This window comes from Notothenia coriiceps, unplaced genomic scaffold (genome assembly GCF_000735185.1).
Source record: "Notothenia coriiceps isolate Sejong01 unplaced genomic scaffold, NC01 NC01_scaffold00000666, whole genome shotgun sequence".
Classification (NCBI taxonomy): domain Eukaryota; kingdom Metazoa; phylum Chordata; class Actinopteri; order Perciformes; family Nototheniidae; genus Notothenia; species Notothenia coriiceps.
In genome coordinates this window covers 560704-582427 of record NW_011333367.1, presented here as the reverse complement: position 1 = coordinate 582427, position 21724 = coordinate 560704, and the positions used below count along the sequence as shown (strand labels likewise).

At 41.5% G+C, this 21724-nt stretch overlaps 2 protein-coding genes across 8 annotated transcripts in view; one reads left to right on the top strand and one right to left on the bottom strand.

The window, feature by feature from the left end:
* The first annotated feature begins 587 nt into the window (after positions 1-587).
* Positions 588-12892, top strand: LOC104956533 (PH and SEC7 domain-containing protein 4-like). Of its 4 annotated transcripts, none has more exons than XM_010784045.1 (17): positions 588-653; positions 1735-2132; positions 3877-4583; positions 4913-4988; positions 5147-5468; positions 6057-7010; positions 7641-7721; positions 7814-7926; positions 8022-8080; positions 8176-8265; positions 8340-8383; positions 8488-8660; positions 9352-9422; positions 9995-10143; positions 10226-10370; positions 11100-11246; positions 11978-12892. In XM_010784045.1, the coding sequence occupies exons 3-17, from the start codon at positions 4056-4058 to the stop codon at positions 12269-12271; spliced, it is 3246 nt and encodes a 1081-aa protein (XP_010782347.1). In that variant the 5' UTR covers positions 588-653; positions 1735-2132; positions 3877-4055; the 3' UTR covers positions 12272-12892. The 4 variants fall into 4 exon arrangements, with proteins under 4 accessions (XP_010782347.1, XP_010782341.1, XP_010782333.1 ...); XM_010784039.1 differs by lacking the exon at positions 588-653 and adding an exon at positions 671-819; XM_010784031.1 differs by lacking the exon at positions 588-653 and having other exon boundaries at positions 1598-2132.
* A 6274-nt stretch (positions 12893-19166) lies between these two features.
* Positions 19167-21724, bottom strand: part of pax8 (paired box 8) — an 11499-nt gene continuing 8941 nt past the window's right edge. For all 4 annotated transcript variants that reach the window (XM_010783985.1, XM_010783995.1, XM_010784003.1 and 1 more), the window contains 2 exons: positions 21253-21339; positions 19167-20078 (listed from right to left, as the gene is read on the bottom strand). In XM_010783985.1, coding sequence (XP_010782287.1) covers positions 20008-20078; positions 21253-21339 — 158 coding nt within the window. In that variant the 3' untranslated portion in view covers positions 19167-20007. The remainder of the gene's footprint in view (positions 20079-21252; positions 21340-21724) is intronic.

Sequence of the window (21724 nt, the reverse complement as noted above, 5' to 3'; positions counted from 1 at the left end):
CATGGTTGAAAGTATCCGTATAAAAAGTGGGTGTGTGCAGCGAGCCACAGGAAGTGAGACGGTCGTTGAAGCCGATTTTTGGAACGGCCGTAGTGGCCAACCAGTGGTACTAAACCTTCAGTGACGTAATTTTGTCCCAAAGAGACGTCTGTAAATCACCGTATATATATTTTTTAATCGAAATAAAATAGACAGTACGAACAATTGTAGAGCCCTTATTTAAATAATTAAGGGGTACAAGTTGTGAAATGCGCTATAAGTTAAATCCAGTTCTTTTTCGTTGTCCTTTTATTTGACTGAGGAAACTCACGTGAGCACACTCTGTAAGCAAAAGGCCCCGGATGATCCGGGTACTTTCTTAATCAACAGTAGCTCCATTTTGGGCTTCACGCACCAAATTCAACTCTCATAGGAATGAACAGAGCTGTATCCAGTTCTCTTTATACATCCCTGGTGTGTGCAGTCGGCTGCTGCTGCTGCTGCTGTGTGCGGAACAAACAAAGCAGAAGCAGTCGCACGAAAGTGACGGAGAGGAGATGATGGTTTTGTTTTTCTTAAAAAAATGTGTAGCACCCCTTGCTGGTGTGGAGGGGAGTGGTTTAGCGGGGGCCCTAGCTAACGTTACTAGGATGCTGTTTACACAAATAACCACGGTGATAAATGGTGTTTAAATAACATTAGGAAGGACTGCAAAACTGCAGCAGTACTACTTGGTCATTACTAATAATACTACTAATACTACTAAGCAAAATCAGCTAGTACAACCACTAGCTAGCAACTAACTCACTGCAACTGCAAGGATGCTCACATAAATGCTAGGTAATGCTAATATTTTAATACCAACGGTTATCTGAATGCTATACATGCTAATGACACTGCTTACAATGTGTAATAAGGTTAGCTTGTTAGCTACACAAAGAGTGTAGCTTATTGTGATATAACACTTATAATGTAAAAATGTTGATTAAAAATGAATTTTAATCAAACTCAATATAAATAACAAAGGTCCACTAACGTTTTTTTCTAACGGTTGAGATTACACCTAGGTGCTTAGTATGCTTTAACGTTTAACGTAAATGTAGCTAACGGTAATAAAGAAGAACAAAAGTTTTTATAATTGTAATGTTATGCTAAAAAGCTATGTACGATTATACATATTATTAATGGTACTACTAATGATAAATAACGATTTTCCTGCTGCTAACAGTCATTTGACTAATGATGGCAAATGATTCACCTACTAACGATAATGTTTAAACAATTTTTTTATTATTATAATTATAAAGTCGTTACAGCAGTCGAATTAAGGAAAATGTAATACACAAAAAAGATTTAAAGCGAATAAAATACAAAATAGTATGTAAAACCTAATCAAAGAAGAATTAAGTTAATACGTTTTTATATGTAAGCCCTTTAGAACAACCCATGTCTGAGTTAAACAGGCTTTTCTGCCCACAGCCAGACAGTAAACCAAAATTAAGAGGTATCATGTGCGGCTAATGACTGATGTCCATTGAATCGGGTACCTTCTGGTTTTACCACATAATTCCTCATGTCATATGCAGGAATGAAGCTGAGCCACTCCCCTCACCTGTATGTTTGCTTGCATGCCTTCAGGGTGGTGGGTGTGTAGACGGAGGACTCAGGTGTCTCTTAGCTCATCCGCCAATCACACTGTATCTTTTCCTTCCTCCTCGTTGCCAATCACATTCTCTCTTCCTTTTTCTTTCACAGCTATACCTGCTGGGAGAGGAACAGGACAGCGGGAGACTGAAGTTTGATCTTGAATTTTTGAAAATGGACAGGAAGCATGAAGGAGAAGAAGGAGGAGGACCTAGTCCGGACTAGGACTTGTGACTTGCATTCATTGCTATGCGACACCACATTCTCAAAGGCTGCGCGACTAAAAGAGAGTGAATGTGAGGCTTGTTTGTTGTGTGCAGCAGGGTCAGACATAATCAACTGAGGGTTACTTGTATGCTTGTGTGCATGTGTTTGTGTGCCTGTGAAGGTGCAGCACTTTGACAGTGGGATAAACCTAGTAAAACACAGCGGTGTGTCTCCCCCCCACACGACTTCAAACATCACAAGTCTACCGATCATATGATGGTGCTTTAAAGAGCCTGGAGGGGGTAAGTCATGCTTCACAGTTGAAAAGATTCCTTCTAATGAGATTTATTTGAGCTCTTTGAGGTTTGAATATGTTTAAAAGAATGTCTGTGCTAAGCTAACTGACGGTAATGAAAGACACAGGGAGTGTTTATCCTCCTTAGACAAATTCTATTATTATACATACAAACATTTAATTCATTCCACAGCTTTCTCTTCACTCACTGTGGCTGAGTTCCTCTTTTATTAATCTTCTCTGAGGTGTGCTGTAATGACTTCCCATTCATTGTACGCAACTTCTCCTGGTATCCCCCTGTTGGGGCATTCTGCAAGTTTGTTTGAGTAACGTTTGACTAAAACTGAAACTATTTCTTATTTATTTTTATGGGTGTTCTATTTGAGGAAGGCTAAAAAAAAAGCTTCTCTGGAAATGTCCGGCGTGCATTTGTTATGCGTCTGAGCTGTGTTTATTTTATCATCAACATTGCCCCTGTGGAAAGCCATGCACGCAGAGGATCAACTGTGTTATCATGTGAAACACAACATTTGATCCAAGAGAGACAAGATATTATACTGTATGATATCATAATCGCCCATTTTTGTAAACTGCCAGATTCTTACTTACAAATCTTATGGTAGGAAAGCTTAAACTTTTAATAATTTTAATATCAGTATCTCCATACTTTTAGTTTCAACAGGGTTTCATCATTAGGTTTCGGTGACCCCCTTTGTTCATCTTTGTAAACTATCTTGCATATTTGTGTAGCACTTGCACCCTGACAGGAACTGAGAAGTGAGCACCCACACAGGAAATGTGGTCATGGTCGGTCCCGGATGTTGGTTGCGTGACGTGAATAGAAGAATTAAGAAAGTCAGAAAAGAATAGAAATATCCAAAAAGTATCACAGAGCGAAAGATAGATATGATATGAGGTGTGACATTTTAAATCTGTTTATCACCAGTAGAAGCACGGATGTCATTTTGTTGTTGATGTTGTGTAGCTGCTGGCCTTGGTCTGCGCTGTAATCCTTTCACACTTTTATCCTTTGCCCAGAGTCACCACACAGTCTGCTGATAAACTGATAAACTGATAAACACAGAACCTAGGCAGTTAAACGGCCGACCAGAAACAGCCCTTCAACTCCACCTTCTGTCTCTTTCCTAATCCACACCATACTCTCTCTCTCTCTCTACCTCTCTTTCTCCTTCTATCGCTCTCGCTGACTTGCTTGACTGATTTTCTGTGTCTGTGGTCAGGAAGTACAAACATGCCAAGAGTCACACCTGCTGCACCACGCAGAGAGTTAGAAAACATTTGACAAATGAGCAACACAGGCTCAAAAAGAGACATACACTTTCTCCAGATTGGATTATTTGGGCAAACAAGTGGTGAGTGTTTTTTGCTATCAGGGTTGTAAAGATATTATTTTAGTTTTTAATCCGAGCGTTGTTTGTAATTTGAAACGGTGTTCTCAGTAGTTATAAACATACTGTTTCTCACGGATGAAAAGACAAAAAATAAAAACCAAATACAAACTATGAATCTTATAGATACGATAACTCTACAACCATTTACATTTCTGAGCTAAGCAGATTTCCCTGGAGGTTACCTAACATTTCGTTTTTATTTCACGAAGAATCAGTTTCACAAAATAGTTTGGCATGTGTTACAGGATGTCAGGCATTGAGAGGGAATGTCTCACTCTCCTCACGATGGGTGTGTGGTAAAAATAACTTTTAACTTTAATATTTGTTCTCTTATTACAGATCTGTGAATGGCGACATTGGAGTTTGTTACATTCTTCAGGGTTTATGGGATCTTACAAAATGATCAACCTTGATACGGCAGAGGAAGACATTTTATAGCGAGACATCCTTTACAGCTACAGCGTCTTTCACCCAAACCACAAACGACCCAGCAACAGAACTGACTGAGATACGAGCTAATGGAGGAGGAAAACGTGTGCTCCTCTCTGCCAGATGTTCCAGATTCAGTCTTTCAGGAGCCTCGACAAGACTCGTGGATCTCCATCGACCACCGGTACGTGAATGGAGAGCAGGAGAGCGCTGAGTGTGGAGACGCAGAGGCAGAGATAAACCAGACACACGGGAAAGATCAACTCAATCTCTCCCCGACGGCAGGTGGAGAGGCTTCTGAGGAGGCAGAGGAGTGGGAGCAGACACAATGGTCGATGCAACCCATGCCCTGCAGCAGTCCTCCACTTTCTTTCTGCACAGTGCAGTGGGACATGCCAGATCTTTCCGCAGTGGGACCTTCACTCATGACTGACAGCAGCTCGGCCAATGAGCCGGACTCTGGTGCCGTGACGAGTGGAGACACCACTTCCCCAGCCCTTCACCCATCTGAAGGCGTGAACGCTGAGCTCCTCACACAGGGCGACAGAGGGGAAGGAGATGGTTTTAATGCACGGCTTCTGAACTCAAATCTAGAGTGGACAGGAAACATCTCAGAGGTATGTAACGTACACGAGGAGCTATAAAAGGAAGTGTGATGTTCTCCTGCTGCCTTCATTTTCAAACTCTTTCACATTTCACATTTCTATGTGCGTTTACACTTTCAAATGTCCTGTGTCATTAACACTTCCTTCTTCGCTCTGGCCTCACCGCCTCAGACTTAATCTGTTGAGATACACATGTTTAGGTTGCTGTGGTAGAGTGGACATAATGTTGGTCAGGTGAGGCTCAGAGTGCAGCTTCTTTCTCGTGCTGCCGCTGGTAATCACAAGCTTCTTTTCCCCCACTGCTAATGTTCATGATCAATGGTCTGTGTTGCAATTTCCAGCCATGTGATGCTGTAGATGTGCTGCCGACTCAGGAAAGGGAAGGTTCACCACATGAGCTGTCAGACAGTAATAACGGTACGTACTACTCAGAGAGGCAACTTTAATGAGTAGTTTAGTTTCAAGTGTTTTCTCAGTTCAGTATTCAAACTCGTGGTTGCTTGTGGCCTTTTCATTTTGATTCTAAATGGTATGACTACAAAACTGTGATGTTCACCTTCTTAACACTCTTCCAGGAATCTTACTGAGGGCAGAGGAAGAGGAAGAGGAGGCACTCTCAGCAGCGTCAGATCCTGTTAACTCTGTGGACTTACTCGACATTCTTAGAGAAATCGATGGCTCCGAAGATGAATCGGACTGTTTCGTAAATTTAAAACTAGAAGAGCAGGAGGAGCCCGCCGCTTTGCTGACTCCGCAGGGAGACTCTGAGGAAGAGCAACCTTCATCCAATGGTGTGGAGAACGAGGAAGAAGGCGAGGGGGAAGATAAGGAGCGGATAAACACGTTGTGCTCCGAGGAAAGTGAAGAAGCAAAAGCTGTCAGCTGTCTGCATGATGTGTGAGTAAAATGCACCTAAGTTAAGAAGGGGAACAGGAAGTGTCTTTTACCAGAAACTGCATCCGTAATGTTAATCATGATACAGCGTAATGTGCTATTATAGGGCAAGGCCATTTTGTTTATAGAGCACCATTCAGGCACAAGGAAATCCAAAGTGTTTACAGGTGTAGATTTATATTACATAAATGGCATTTACAAAACAAATACAAAATGAAAAAATCAGAAAAATAATTTATAAAAATAATAATTTATCAACAAAAAAAAAATTGCAACAAAGAATACAAAAATAATGATTTTAATTCATCGGAAAGCAGCTGTAAACACTGTTTCAAGCCTTGGTTTGAATGAGGACAGTTGAGCAGACATCAGGTATTCGGGAAACTTGTTCCACAGGTTGGCAGAAACTAAAAGCTACTTTACCTTGTTTGATGTTTATCCTGAGAACACAATATATGCCGATCATAAGGGTCTGGATGCTTTATAACTAAGAGATGTCTTAATGCCAGGGACCATTGAGTGCTTTCAAGAGTAATTACACTACTTAGTACACTAATTAACTAAAGTGCATTTCTCATCCACACTTTGAAGGGAGCTTCTTGCAGAGCCACTAGAAGCTGCTGACTCTGGACCAACCGTACACCCAGATAAGATAATTGATCTCTTGGAAGAAAGCCGGCACTCTGGGACTGATGAGGACATAGAGATAGAGGAACGGTTACATGAAGATCCCACAGCGAGCCGGACTGAAGAGCCAGAAATGTGCAAAGGTGTAAATCAGGATTCTGAACAGTCACAGGCTGAGGACAACAACGAAGGAGAGTCAAAACTTGCTGGAAATCATACAGAGAGCGTAGAAAAATCACAGGAGATAGTGGAGAAACTGGAGGAGACGAGTTGTTTAGATCAACGTGATTGTGACCAAGCCAGATTACCAGATTTAGTGCTGTCCTCTCAGCCGGAAGACGCTGAGTCCTCTCAGCTGGGGGTGACTGAAGAGTCAGAGCCGATTCAAGCAGAGGTGTCTCAAGACTCTGAACAGTTAGGACAGTCACAACATCTGGAACCAGAGATGACAGGAGAGTTAACTCAACCAGAGGACTCCACTCAGTCAGAGCAGACAGTTTGCGTTGAAGCTGAAGACCCCGGGGAGACGGAGCGGCGAGAACAGACGGAGCCACCGGTGCAGAATGAGCAGACGCCGCAAACGAGCGACTTGTCTCGGCCGGCGCTCTCCCAGCAGGCTGTGCGGCCAGAGACAGATGAGTCAGAAACAACAGAGCAGCTGTCTCCAGACATCCAGGTCGAGTTCAATCAGGTGGACAGACAGGCGGAGACGTCACATCAGGGTGACCAAGACGGAGGTGCTAAGGATGGAGCGGGGCAAACAGTTGTAGCAAATGGAGAGCAGCCACCTCCTGTGACTGCAGCGCCTCAGATGAACATAGACGAGGTGAACAGAGAGATGGCCCGCCGCCTCGCTCTGCGGCTCTTCAAGTTGGAGGATGTCCAACGTGCAGACGTGGTGAAGCACTTAGACAAAGAGTAAGCATATATTATAATTAAGATATTTTCAAACCTTCCTTTATTTTTTACTGACAACTGGCCACTAGAGCTGCAGCTGAGGCTTTTGTGCTGCTTTAGCCAGAGCACTCACAGAAAGTCTGATTCAAGATATTTTGTCTCAGCTCTCCACACCTAAATATTTAGAAACTATACACACAAACCAATATGTATGATAAAAACTAGCATAAAGACCTTTTTTAAAGACAAGCGGACATGCACAAACAAGGGGTAATGATATTTCACATTTAAAAAATATCTATAGATTTCATTGACTATTTTATAATATGTTTTAAATAACAGTTAAATTGTTGTTTTCTTTTTTAATCTTTTTGACTTTATTTTGAACCCTCACAAACCATTTCTTATAATCATTCTGATATATATTATCTTGGCCATCATATTCAAGAAGCTGTCTTTTTCAAACAATCCAAACCACAAACTTCCTTTGCATCCAATTTATATTAAATACCACCAATTATCATTCACAACATATTGTCAATCATTTGAATGTTTTCCTTTTCTGACCCAGAAAAATGTCTCAAAATATATGATTTTTAAGGTAGAAAGTAGTCCGAACGCTGATACAGAATGTGTTGTGTCTCTGTTTAGCAATGACTTCAGTCGTGCTGTCGGGGAGGAATACCTGAAACTCTTTGACTTCACCGGGGAAACTCTCGATCATGCCCTGAGGTAAGAATTCTAGGAGCCTGAAATGCAACAAAACCCGCTCATAAAAGATCTGGTAATCTTTTTTTCTTTCTTTGCGCTTCCTTCTATCGCAGATCTTTTCTGAAAGTGGTGGTGCTGATCGGAGAGACGCAGGAGAGAGAGCGTGTGCTGCAGCATTTCGCCTGCCGCTTCCAGCAGTCCAACCCCGACACCTTCACCTCCTCAGGTGAGCCTCCATCAGGCTGTTTCCTGCTTGAGATTCAGCATTGAGCGCTCACATGTGATGGATGTGTAATTTCCCCTCTTTTCTTCCCTCCCCAGAGTCTGTGTTGGCTCTCACGTGCGCTTTAATGCTTCTCAACACTGACTTGCACGGGCAGGTGGGACATAGTTATGACTGATTACCATCCTACCATGTTTTCTGCACTGATTTACCAGATGATCTAATCATGTATTGTTTTGTGTGTTTTAACAGAATGTAGGAAAATGCATGTCCTCGTCTAAATTTGTGTCTAACCTGGATGGGATGAACGAAGAAGAAAACTTCAGCAAGGATCTCTTAAAGGTAATACCGTCTCTGAATTTATTTGATACGAAAGCAAAATGAAGTACAATAATTAACAATGTTTCTCTTTGCAGAGTCTTTATAATTCAATAAAGAGTGAGCCGCTGGAGTGGGCTATGTAAGTGCACTGATAATAATATTATAAAACCTAATTTCACATCTTCTGTTCCTCTTCATGCTTTACATTATGTCATTTCACACATCTGTTTTTGCATCTTAAAGTGACGAAGAGGAGTTGAAGAGCTCCGTGCTGACGGACGATGACACCGGAGTAGATGCGCCGCTGCGTTCAGAAGCCAACCCCTTCCAGGACGTTCCTCACGACAAAACGGCCTCTGTGGTCAAACAGGGGTTCCTCGGGAGGAAGCTGCATGCCGACATCGACGGCAAACGCAGTGAGTGAGACACAGACGTCAGGATAGTGAGACACAGACGTCAGGATAGTGAGACACAGACGTCAGGATAGTGAGACACAGACGTCAGGATAGTGAGACACAGACGTCAGGATACCTCTGAAGATAATTCCAATATTAAAACAATATCAATGATTTAGTTATTTTGACATTAAAACATCAACACCAACATTAGATACTATGTCAGACAGGGTTTGGTGAGGCGTGTTTTGGGGAACATAACATTATGTTGAACTGAGGATTTCCTTGTCTTTGCCAATGTGTCAGAAATAGACCAGATGTATTGCAAAAATAAGAGCAGCTGGTAAGAGGATCATCTAAGAAACAGTCATTATTTACTCAAATTGTTATTTTAAAGGGAAACACTTAATTTGGACAACTTTTTTAACTGTGTAAAATTATATTTGCATACAAAAAACATTTTTCACAGTCATTCAGCCTCAACCTGAGGAGGCAAAACTCTGGCCCTTACAGGACAATATGAGAATGCAAATTCTAATGTGGCAGTGGTGTTGTAAATGTTTATTCTAATGCTTTGTGTGTTTCCTTTTAGTTTTTCTTCATTTTAAATGTGTTATTATTTGACCTATTGATAGTCTATTTGTTTTCTGTATAACACCATGTGTTAGCGCTCTTGTCAGTTAATCACCTGCTGAATGTTTCTGTGCTGCAGCTCCGTGGGGGAAGAGAAGCTGGAAGACTTTCTACGGGGTGCTGAGGGGAATGGTCCTCTACCTGCAGAAGGTCCGTAACACAGCTCTTAGTTTTTCAGGATTATCCATCAGTATAATGGTTGTACCAAATGTCTTGCTATTTCTCACATTTGAAACATTTTCAAGTAAAGCTTTGAATGTCTGTCATCAGATGTTATGATGTCATCACCCTAAAAAGAAAGAAAGAAACTAAATGTTTTGTGAGATGAAAAATGTTAATAGAATCAATAACATCTTTCTTGCCATTTAGTTTGTCTATTGGAGAACACTCTGGAGTTATTGGCAATGTTTTTTAACTCAGAAATAGGAAAAGATCCTACACAGCCATCGCTATAATCTAATTCTACAATTGATATAACACTGATAATATTAGTGTAGCCTAAATTAATTGAATCAGGGTTTAAACAGGAAGACAAAAAATGCAGCATTCGTTGATTTAGAAGTCAAATGTCAACGCAATTTGACTTCTAAAGCTTCAATGGAAGAAGCTTCGGTACACTTGGTACAGCCTTGATAAGGGTTTTTAAATAACACTCAATGCCATCATGAAATATTAGTTTTTGCCTCAGTATAGGAAATGTGTGGTGTGTTTGTGTGTGTCAGGATGATTACAGGAAGGAGCAGCTGACTAGCGAGGAGGTGGTGGTGAGCGTGCACCACTCTCTGGCCGAGCAGGCGTCCGACTACAACAAGAAGCCTCACGTGTTCCGCCTGCAGACGGCCGACTGGAGGGTGTTCCTCTTCCAGGCCTCGTAAGACCCAGCAGTGTGTGTGTGTGTGTGTGTGTGTGTCAAGGAGTTGGAAAATCATTGTCTCTGTTTGTTTTCCTCTCAGATCCAAACTGGAGATGTATTCGTGGATCGGCCGCATCAACCTGGTCTCGGCGCTACACTCCTCGCCTCCGTTCCCCGCCGCTGTCGGCTCTCAGAGGAAGTTCTTCAGACCGGTCCTCCCCTGCTCACAGTCCGCTCTCACCCTGGTACACACCCATACTCCTCTTATCTGTTCTCACATCTTATATTTACAATTTTGTGTAAGATTTTACGTTATTTCAATATTTATTAGATGATCGGCTTAGTGTTACACTTAATGACTCGTGCTATGAATCTAGCTCGTTTTTTGCATTGTCAGTCTCAAAAAACCTGTTGAAACTTCAACATCATAAAGACATATTATAAGCAAATACCTTGATATACATGAACAGCTTTTAACACTATTTTCCTAAAATCACAATTTTTTTTAATCCTGCTTTTTTTTCTCTATTTACAAAAAAACGCCACATTTGTATTTTTGAACAAATCTCTTTTGTGACACTATGTACATTCGGCTGAACGGTGGCCACTGTGGCTACATGAAACAGTTCTGTATTAATCCTAGATGATAAATAGCAATACAAATATCTTCTTTCCCTATAAGCTACTGGTCATCAAATAATCTAAGGCTAAATGAATTGAACAAAGGCGCCTTTTCATTTCTCACAAATCCCACTGAACGTTTTCTTCCAGCTTAAAGAAAAAAATATTATTATGCACACATTAGTCGTATAAGGCACATTTCCTAATAATGTGAACTCTCCTTGAACAATTCTCTTCTTCAGATGTAATAGAGTAATGGGTACATCTTGTGTCCTCCCATTCTTTAGTTTTTTCCTCAGCAGAATTAGCATGTCATGCATTTTCATTGGTATGTGTTGCTCCTCCCTGTGCAGGAGCGTCAGCTGATGTCTTATGCAGGAATGCTGGTGTCCTTTAAGGATGACTTGTCGTACCTGCATGAGAACCTGCCAGAGGGCAGAAAGGCCAAAGCCAGGGAGCTGGAGGAGCATCGTGTCAGGGCGGAGTACCTGCAGCATGAGGTAATGACCGCGCTGTCAGGCAAAGCTTGTGTGAACAAGAGGGAAAAATACGACTGCATCAAACAATTATTCTCAAGTAATAGATTAGTTGTTTGTCATATGAAATGTCAGGGAATGGTGAAAAACATCTATGAAAATCGTTGTTTTCCAAGATGATGTCCGCCAATGTGTTGAAATCCATAGTATATTCGGTTGAATGCCATTAAAGGTCTCCTATTATACTATTCTTAGTGATATATTATAGGTCTCAGATATATAAAAAACAATTCTATGAAGTGTTTTGCTCGAAATACCAAACAGATCACCCATTGTAGCCATGCCTCATATCCCTCTATTTCAGCCCTGTTACTAAAGTGCTGATTCTGGGTCCTTTGTTTAAAAAAAAAAGAAAAAGCCGAGAGCCGAGAAAAAGAAAGCCTGCCCACATTTCCGATATAACGCAATATCGGCAGCAAATCTGGATCAGCTCCGTTGAACCCCCGTTTTAGAGATTTGGGTACGGAGGAAAAGAGAGAGAGTTGTATTTTCGGACACTTTGTGAGTCTCCGGACACACCGGGGACACATATTGATGTATAAAAGACATCAACAAGTGCATTTTGCATGATAGGAGACCTTAAAGGAGTAAGTAAAGCAGAAAAAATTCACATGTAAGTAGCTGAAATTACATCATTTTGATATTATTATATTTTTTAAAAATGGATTATAACTAATTTTGCAATAACCTTGCAGATGTGCCGCTATGAGATCTACATCCATTGCCTGGAGGCATGGAAGGCAGCGAATAAGACCGGCACCAGTGTGTTGAACATCACAGACCTGAAGCAGTTTGATAAAGCTGTGTTTGCAGACTCTGTGGGGGACGATGAGGAGGAGGAGGAGGAAGGCAGGCTGATAAAGTCCCACTCCAGCCCCTCTCTGGACCTGGAGATGGCCCCCCCGACGGTGATCAAAGTCAAACGTAACATCTCAGAAAGACGGACTTACCGCAGGACCATTGTTCCTCGATGGAATAAAGAGAACTAAAAGGTATTTTTATGACCGATAAAAAGAAAAGCAGATTTTAGAAACATGCTGGTGGGACTGTTATTTTGTGGATATCTGCCTCAGGAGGTTTTTTTTCTGCACTTTTACAAAAAGAAACCTCAGGGAATCCAAAACCCTCAATCTCTCTCAGGATACGAAGCGGGAACCTGACTCATTGGCTGAGCGACTCAAAATGTCTGGACATAATTTATTTAGCTTTTTGTCTTTTTTTTATGGTACTCAAAATGGTACAACTTTGCCTTCGTTTGTTATTGTTTTTTACCTAGGGCAATATTCTGCCTTTTTAAAATGTCAACCACTAGAGGTTGCTGTAGTACAACAGAACTGTGAGTGAGTGACGGGGACAGGATGTTTTCAAAACAGAATCCATTGCACTTTTATGGTTTTTAATATGTGTATAATATTTGGATGTCTCTGTTACATATTGTTTTTAAATGAAGGGTTTATTTCCAAAATGTGATGTATTTTTTTTGTCTTAGGTCAAAATAAAATGTTACTTCTATGCATTTTTCAATATGGGTAAAACTATTTACTGATGTTAATACTGATCTGAGATTCCTGTAGGTAAGTTTGAATTTAAATACAACAAATACAATGATTGGCTCAACAGTTACAGGTATTTGGCAGCTGTTGTGTTAGATAAAAACAAACTTACTAAGGTCGCTGCAGCAGTTTTGCAAGTTAATAAACTTAAAAACAAAGAAAAAGGAAGATTTAGGATTTTTCAGATTTTTAGAAAAATGTAGACTGCTTTATTATTATTATTATTATTATAATTTATTATATATATTATTATTATCATTATTATTATTATGATTATTACTATTAATAATAATCTTAGTATTTTAACACAGTAAACATATTGTTGTGTTTGATCCTGATTGCACTTCCATAATCTACTTCCATAATCTACATTTTTAAAAAAAAATGAAAATGTACTTTCCAATCTAAAAAAACGGTTCTTTATGAAACGTATACCATAGATTAAGAAGTCTTTAAAAATATGAATATAAGTCACAGGGCCACAGTGAGAGTTACAGATTGATCAAACTAGTATACTGTATACTAGCTTGAGTTAAATCAGAAAATCGGTAAGATAGTTTGTTTTAATCACGGTGCACTTTTAACACTGCATGTATTCATCTGAATGATTGTTGTTACTAGTCTTCTGAACTACAAAAAGGCAGACAAGAGTGGGAGTGTGTGTGTGTGTGTGTGTGTGTGTGTGTGTGTGTGTGTGTGTGTGTGATCGCTCTCACTGGCACGGGCTCCAGTTTGTTCTCTTTCAGCCTGACATGTTGAGCAGCAGTCGACCTGGGGCGGTCAACAATAAGAGCAGGATGTCTGGAATTAAGACCCCCCCCCCTCCCCAAATCTCACACACACACTCACACAGGAATGTGATGTGACAATAGGAAACGCAATGAAGAACACAGACAATACGGACAGGGACTGTTTGGGTGTCCGGATTGGATCAAGGCTGGTCAATCGGACGTTTCATTAAATCCGAAGCTCCTCGTTCAGATTTATTTAAGATTTTCCCTCCTTGACACACATCGGCTTTAACTGATCATCTGCGGTGATAGTTAACGTGATAATGCTCAACTTCTTGTCCTATTAATGGAAGCAGTCTCCATTCATTCACAGGAATAACAACAACTCATTAAGATAAAGTCAGATTCTGCAGATGAGGGTGACTGATGGGCCTCGTGAGTGACAGGGGCCCGGGGCCATCATCGCTCCTCTAGAGAGGCGGGGAGGCCACGCTGAAAGGCGACGCCATCTCGACTAACCTACATGCTCTCGGGGCTGTGACGAAATGTTACAGCAAGAGGCGGCCATTAGTGGCTATTCTTCTTCATATCAAATTGAAATGTTTAATACTGTCTGGGACCCAATCTGTGCTCGAGGTGCCCGTTGTGTGCTGGCGTCACTCCGGACCTCTGCACCAAAAGCTTCTTCTCACTTGGCCTGTGGACCATGACTTGAGCGGTGGTGGTGGCCTTGTTTTGGAGTGCCATCCCTCTCCTTCTCTCCAACAACAATAATGACGGCTGGAGCAGCAGGGGCTGCATTAGCTGCTGGGTTCAGAGGGCATCCTTCCCAAGGAATTGGCCTGTTTTTGTTCCATCTGCGCCACTCCATTCTCGAGCTTTGTGAGACTCAGTCAGGCCTGGCTGGGTAATTAAAAAGGCAAGAGCTCAAGTTGTGATCATTAGGGGCTTGTCCAGCATAGGCTCGAAAAAAATAAAGACCCCGACACGTAAGGTCAGCCTTTTTTTTACGCTTTCCTCCTCCCCCTCTCGCACTACTTTGCGTTGAACATTGCTCAACATCCACTCTGAAATGCCCTGTAAATATCAGCACCTGCAAACAGTGCCAGCAGACATAAACTTTACTGTAAACACTCCGATTCATCCTGTTTGTTTCCCGGCCTGAATGCTCCTCCTGACGCACATTCTCCATCTGCTGCTGACGCCTCGCACGCTCTACTTGTTACTTTTTATCTCTTATCCGACTAACACTTGATTTCTCCCACTCTGGCTATTGAAAAAACAGCCCCACCTCCATCCTTCGCTCTTGACTGCTGCTGTTGTGATTTCTCCGTCCAGGGCCCTCGAAGCCTCTCTTTGGTCCTTTCAGTGGTTTTGTTTTTTCACTCAGACTCCACCCGCCTCTTTCACCGAGACATTAACTAAACACGCTTCTTATTCTCTCCAAGCGTCCACTTAAACCAGACATGTCTTGTACTTTTTATACAAACCCAGCAGTGAATGAAATCCCACACTCGTGTAATGTTCAGTGAGAAGTGTTGTTCCTTTATCGCTGTAACTTGATTTAAAAGTAATGGAGAAAAACATATTTCCCTTCCGGACTCTTCCCCCTGCAGACTACACTCATTAGTATTGCTTTTCTCATGGCCAGACATTTCATTTTATTTGCCTATCAGACCCAAGCATGAATCTCTCTTTAGATTTTCATCAGAGCCCTTTAACAAATGCTGGCTTTTTGTAGCAAAGGAGCCTCTCATTGAGAAGGGGTAAAGGCAAGTGCCCTGCTTAAGGGCATTTAAACGCATGACCTCTTTTTGCCCTCTCCTCTTCCACACACACACACACTCCTGCCTCTGACAACAGTCCTCGGGCACAGACTCGGTGGCCTTTTTAAGATGCAGGACAAACACACCGGTGGGCGCTCCATGGGTTAAAGCGACGTATAGAAAGCAGAGCAAGAATGTTTGTGGATTTATCTCCTCCATCTTATCTCCAGATCTATAAATATTTGCATTCATTCTTTCTCTGAAGGATTATCTTTGAACTATGGTGCAGTTGAAGGATAAAACCGCATTATCGGGAACTGTTGTGATGTTGAATGAGTTGTGTGTTTGACTCCCCCCGGCCTCCACAGGTCAACCCGCTCCCTCAGGGCAGTACCTGATACCTGGCAGATTTTATCCACCTCCGTGTGTGTGTGTGTGTATAGTGCTGAATGTGTGTGTGCTTTGAAAGGTGCGTTTTTCTTGATGTCTTCCAGTCAATAGCAGCTTCCTGCCTTCAGGGCCGGTGTGTTGTTTAATAGGCTGGTCGGACACAGGGCACCTGTGTTTCCTCCCCTCGCTGCTCCACACAGAAACACCCTCTGTTTGACTGGCACATTTGTTCCAGGTGCATTATGGTTAAAGGTGGAGGAGATTAGGTATCTTCTTGAAATGAGAGGAAGGTGTTGTCATTTGAAGTCCGCTCAGGTGTTCGGAGGCTCTCAACATTCGGGTGGTCGGTCCACCACTTTGGTCCAGACTAATATATCTCCACAGCTGTTTGATGGATAGCTATGAAGTTTTGTTAGGACTTTAATGGTCACTGATGATCAATGGTCAAAGGATTCAGTTACATTGACTGATTGGCATCATTTTTCTTTTGTTATTCATGTTCCCAGAGGATGAATCCTCCTCACTTTGGTGATCCTTTGGGCAATGTCTTACCATCTATTGGTTTTTACATTTGAAAGTTTTGTTATCAGAAGTACAAAGTTGCCGACGACCTTGTTCTTGCTTATGATTTCAAAGGCATCTTGAAGATTTAGGCTGAGGAAGGTCGAGAGATGTGGTTGACAGCTTGAAAGTAGTTTGGACTACCATGAAACTAAGTATGGATAATCATGTCCATATGAGGATGCTTTTTAATGACTTTGGTTTTAAGTTTTTTGTTTCTTTGTACATGCATGGCTGTAGATGGTGGATAAAGAGAGAATTTAAGATTCTACCTATTGTCATGTTGGGCACACCTGGCTAATCACTGCATAAGGTGGACCTGATTATTGGATTTTTGGTTTAGGAAAGTACAGAAAAACACAGCTTGCACATTTCAAAGAGACAGACATGTGCAGTAGGAGTGGGTCAAAGCACAATTGCACCTTTTATCTTGTTTATGAAACCAAAGGACAATGGAAAGCTGGTATTGCGGAAGTGAACACAACAATGTAAGAATCTCACACAAATATTCAGAGCAAAAGATAATGACTCATTGCAAAAAGACAACAAAGAGATCAGAATAATCCGTCATGCTTCGTCCAAAACAATTAACAAACACGGTGATGGGTTCACTCACACAATCTGGGTTTTCTCAAGGGCCACAAACACGGGGCCCACACAGCAGCGCTACCATTCAACGTTTAAAACAGCTCATTTAGACGGGCAAATTCTGTCGGCCTACATAATACTTATTTGCCCGGGCTGAATTGGTTGGCCCAGTGTCTCGGGCCCGGACATAAGTGGAGAACTTTCCAGATGACTGACGCAGGACAACCCCGACCCGTCATCCCACTGATTGCCACACACTCCTCTGCTGGCTTTTTGGCAGCAATTTCTCCAGGGGCCCCCATTCTGTCTTTGAGTTTGTCCCCATAATGGTGATGGGACACATGCCTCTTCCTCCATCACACAACACACACTGACACAGTGTTAGTATGGCTCTGTGTTAAATGTAGTAAGTCCCAGTCGCCCCGTCCTGCCAGCTTTGTCTGCCCTCAGCTGTTCCGGCCCGGTGCCTGTATTGTGCTGCCGGGCTCATTACCAGAAGCACTGTGGCCCGAAACCTCCTCGCTAATAGGCCCAGAGAGAGACAGAGAGGAGTTATTTCTGCTGTGGCTTCTGTGTAGCAGTCTAATGTTTTATGTTTTACTCTTTTGGCAGTTGGACTGTTAATGTTTAACTCCAACTGCTGTTATTTCTCTGGCAGACTTTAAGCAGGTTTAGGAATTTGAAATCGTTTTGAGTGAAAATGTACCGCGTCCCTGTGAGGCGCATGCACTTGAAAGCTCCTCTGTACGTAAGGGTGTATATGGATGTGTGTGTTTCTGCATGCCTGAGCAGGGAACAGGAAAGAATGAGGGTCCAGTCAGTTGATGGGCTGTCTGGAGTGGGCCATGCCACTTGGACCACAATGGGATGAAGTGCAGCTATTGTTTAAAGTTTACGGGGTGTGTACAGTAGTGTAGCCGCAGGAGACGGGTGTAGGGAGGTGAGACAGGAAAATTGTGAAATGTGAGGAGAGGAGAGGCTTGGGGAGGCAGAGAGAAAGAGAAGTGCATACTGTAAACAGAAAGACGTCAGCGCTGATCTTCATCAGCAGACAGACACTGCTCTGACTGAACTGATATTGAGGACTTTAAGTGATTGTCTCAGAAGTCAGAAAAAAACGTTCATACAGTCATTTCAAGAGTTGTATAATTAGGTTTGATGTGTTATTTTATGATGAATTAGGCCATGAACCACACAGAAGTTTGTGAACTGAGAATAACTGCAGAGGTTGTGTGGTCTAATGAGACCAAACAGCAGAAACCCAGCTCTATGGAGCAGGTTCAAGCGCACCCCGCTGATGGATATCCTAAAGATTCTAGACAGTTTAATTTGAAAAAACAAAAAATTATGATTTTATTAACAGGACAGACATGGTTACCCAAATAATAAAATCAAATAGGAATAAAAAAAGAAAGGAAATAAACAGCTGATATTTAATTTGAAAAAATACATTACTTTTCATATTACTGAAATATTGGTAAATAATACATAGATTATTGTTGATGAATATTTGGTCACAAAAAAATCGCAAAGCATCAGATGGCTACATTTTTACTTTTATAATTTAAACTTTGTCTGCATTTATTTTAGGCGTATATAAATTACATTTAGCCTATTATAAGGCACAACACTTGTTTTCTCATCGGTATTTACCTGTTACTCAATTGATTGTAAAATTAAAATAGATAAAACATTCTAGAACAATCGCTACATATGTGCAATGTTCAACGCTTCTTTCTACGCTCGTGACAGTTTCACGTGGTGCAGGTCTCGGTGGTGGAGCGCGCGCGGCCTCTCCCTCTCCATCATCCTCGCGCCGTCCCGCGCGGCGGCACCAGGTGGGCCGCGGCAGCGCCGAACCGTGGCGTCGTTAACGCGCGCAATTACGAAGCCGCACAGAGGGAAGAAATAATTGCAAATAAAACTACATGATGCAGAAAATAAAAAAAGAAATTAGACAGATGCGCGTGCTTTCAGGATCGTTGCTTTCGTCCTTTTAAAAATGCTGAGAGCTACAGAAAAATATATGCCAGCATTTTCATCAGAATTTAGCGTGTTAGGGCTATTAATACCCATAATCATAATAATCATTATGCGATAGAAGCAGATATGTTAAATGCTCTTGAAAATGAACTTCAAATACCTCAGCTACAAACTACAGACTTAACATTATACAAATATTCGTAGCTCTAAATTAATACAAATGTACACAACACAGAATTTGTTGATTTTGATCTTGTAAAAATGTAAGCCATTCTTTAAAAAGACAACAGGAAAAACACAAGCAAATTTGTCATGCTTTAATTAAAATAATTCTTTAGAAATTCATTATTTACATCTGCAATAATATTAATAACAGTATACGAAAAAATAGTCACAGTTCTTACCAAACATCAGCATGACAACAAACAAATTTTTTTCGAAGCAAAACAAATGTATTTCAAGCCTTGTTGGTTTTTGTAGCCAAATCACCATCACCCCCCTCCCTCATCTTTCTCTGAGAAAAATTGCATCACTTCCCCATAAGTAATTCATCATTTACAATATGTACATATTGCTAGACAAATACATTAATAATCTTTGAGGGGCTTATGTGGTCATTTTGTTGTAATTGTGATTGAACGAGTCACCCTTTAGTCTATTTTCAGTACAGGAAAAGGTCTGAATTTACAAAGTCATGGAAATTAATTTGCAAGCAGACACAGATCAAGAGAATGAATCAATTTGAGATGATAGGAAAAAAAGTATTGTAAACAAAAGCAGGCATATTCAGTACAAAGAAGTTGCATATCCCTATCCACTGGATCAGTGTCAAGTTGCAGATGAAAGAAAGTCTTTGGCCAAAACAGCGTTAAAGAGCTCTATACTGAAAAAAATGCACCTTGGTGTGAGACGTCAAGCTGAGTCTCAGGAAACATGGGAGGAGTTGTACCCATGTGTAAACGTGCATGAGTCAAAGTTACCCTGGGCAACAGTACCAGTAATGAGAAATAAATAACATATGAGCAGGTGTGGTAAAAAAGAGTCTCAAGTTCACATCCAGTTTTGACTTTCATGCCTTGGTCCAAAATCAGACGTGTCAGCTGATGTTGTCTTGGCCCGGGTTGAGTCACATGTCCCATGATGCACTGGGGGACTAAAGGTGGTCGTAGGCGGCTGTAGATGGAGGAGCGGTGCGGGAGGCCGTGCTGTAATAATAGGGCGAACCTGTGGGGGGAGACACAGATGGAGGCCTTTAAAACATGGAGTTGTTGGTGGTGGTGGATCAGACTCTCTTTATCCATCTTATCTGAGGTTTTACAGCAGATAGTGATGCTGAATGTCTGAGCTGCTCCCACTGTTTGTCCTGCAAGACTGGATTGAGTCCTAAACCCACTTATGACTCTTACAGAATAAGCGAAAAGATGAGAGGAATACAGGACTTTCCTTTTCAGACCAGTTTGATCAGGGATACAGTGGAGGAGATTTCCTCGTGGTTACATGCCTCTGTACTTCTGGAAAATAAGCTGTCTCGTGTGTGGGCAGCTATCGTCTGGTTTTAGTAATGGCAGAAATAGTAAAACATGTCCATCCTGGATTATTAAATTCCATGAAGACTCTTTGACTGATTTATTTTGTCAGTGGACTCATTTTTGCATCTCTAATGTCATTTCATAGTTTTCATGAGGACAAAAACAGGGCGATGAACTAACTATTTTTACATTTTACATTGTATTTTTTTGGTATCACTTTAAAACCCAGTTTTTGGTTTCATCCCTATAACTCTGCTAGTGACATACAGTGATCTTGCTCCATTATTACCTCAGACGTCCAGACATAAATGTGTTGGATGTCCCCAATGTCAGTGAACATAACTGATTGTTGTGATACTTTAAAAGTCATCTAATTTGGATTTTCCCTCATAAGCATGACTTTTGTTGTTGTCTGCCAAACGAAGACATGTAAAGTTGTGAATGTGCATTCATATTTTCCTGTCTGTGAAAAGTAATTCAAAGTGAGCATCTGATTGTACATTTGGCAAATTCCTCCTTTCTTTGTTTATTTGAGCCATTTTATGTTATTGGTTTCGTATCCAACTGCAATGAAACTCTCCTTATTAAACAAAGCCTTTAGTCAGTAGTATTGCTTTATATGACATGTAAGGGAGGCGGTTTGCACACCACTTCCTGGTTCGGTTTCTTTCCTGAAGCCATTATTTAAATTTGAGTCATGTTGAAATATTTGTGAAGCCAGTAGAAGCTTTTTCTAGATTCTCAGTGGGACTTTTACAGGTCAAATTTATTATTATGGAGGTCACAATTATACCATTATAGTTTATAATCCGAGGGAATGCATACGGTTGTCATCAGTAAACAAACACAAGCAATGTTTCCTGACTCACCCAGTATGCCTGAGTTGGTGAACCTCCATGCGTCGCTGTAGGTGTAGGGTGAATGGCTGTAGGTCTGACCCGCGTAGTCTGTGCCTGCTGCGAGACAGGAAATAACATCAAACACCAGCTAGGAGACATGGACGCTACAAATACTGTTATTGTTATAGAGAGAGATCTACAGAGTCGGGGTGTTTGTGTGTGTGCCAGCGTCTGCTCAGGCTTAGCTCACAATTCACCAACAGTTAGTGCAGCCTGTAAACCATTAATCTGTGGTGCAGGTGGATGGCTGAGGGTGAAATCCCCCGACCCAGTGGTGCATGCAGCCCTCACTCCTGCAGCCCCTTCATCGCTCCTCCTCCTCCTCCTCTCTCCGTCCTTCACTTCCTGCTTTAGCCTCTCTGGCACTCCTCTTTCTTTCTTTTTTCTTTTTTAATATCTAATTGGTAATTATGTTGGCTGGAATGAATCCCGGTACCCCCCC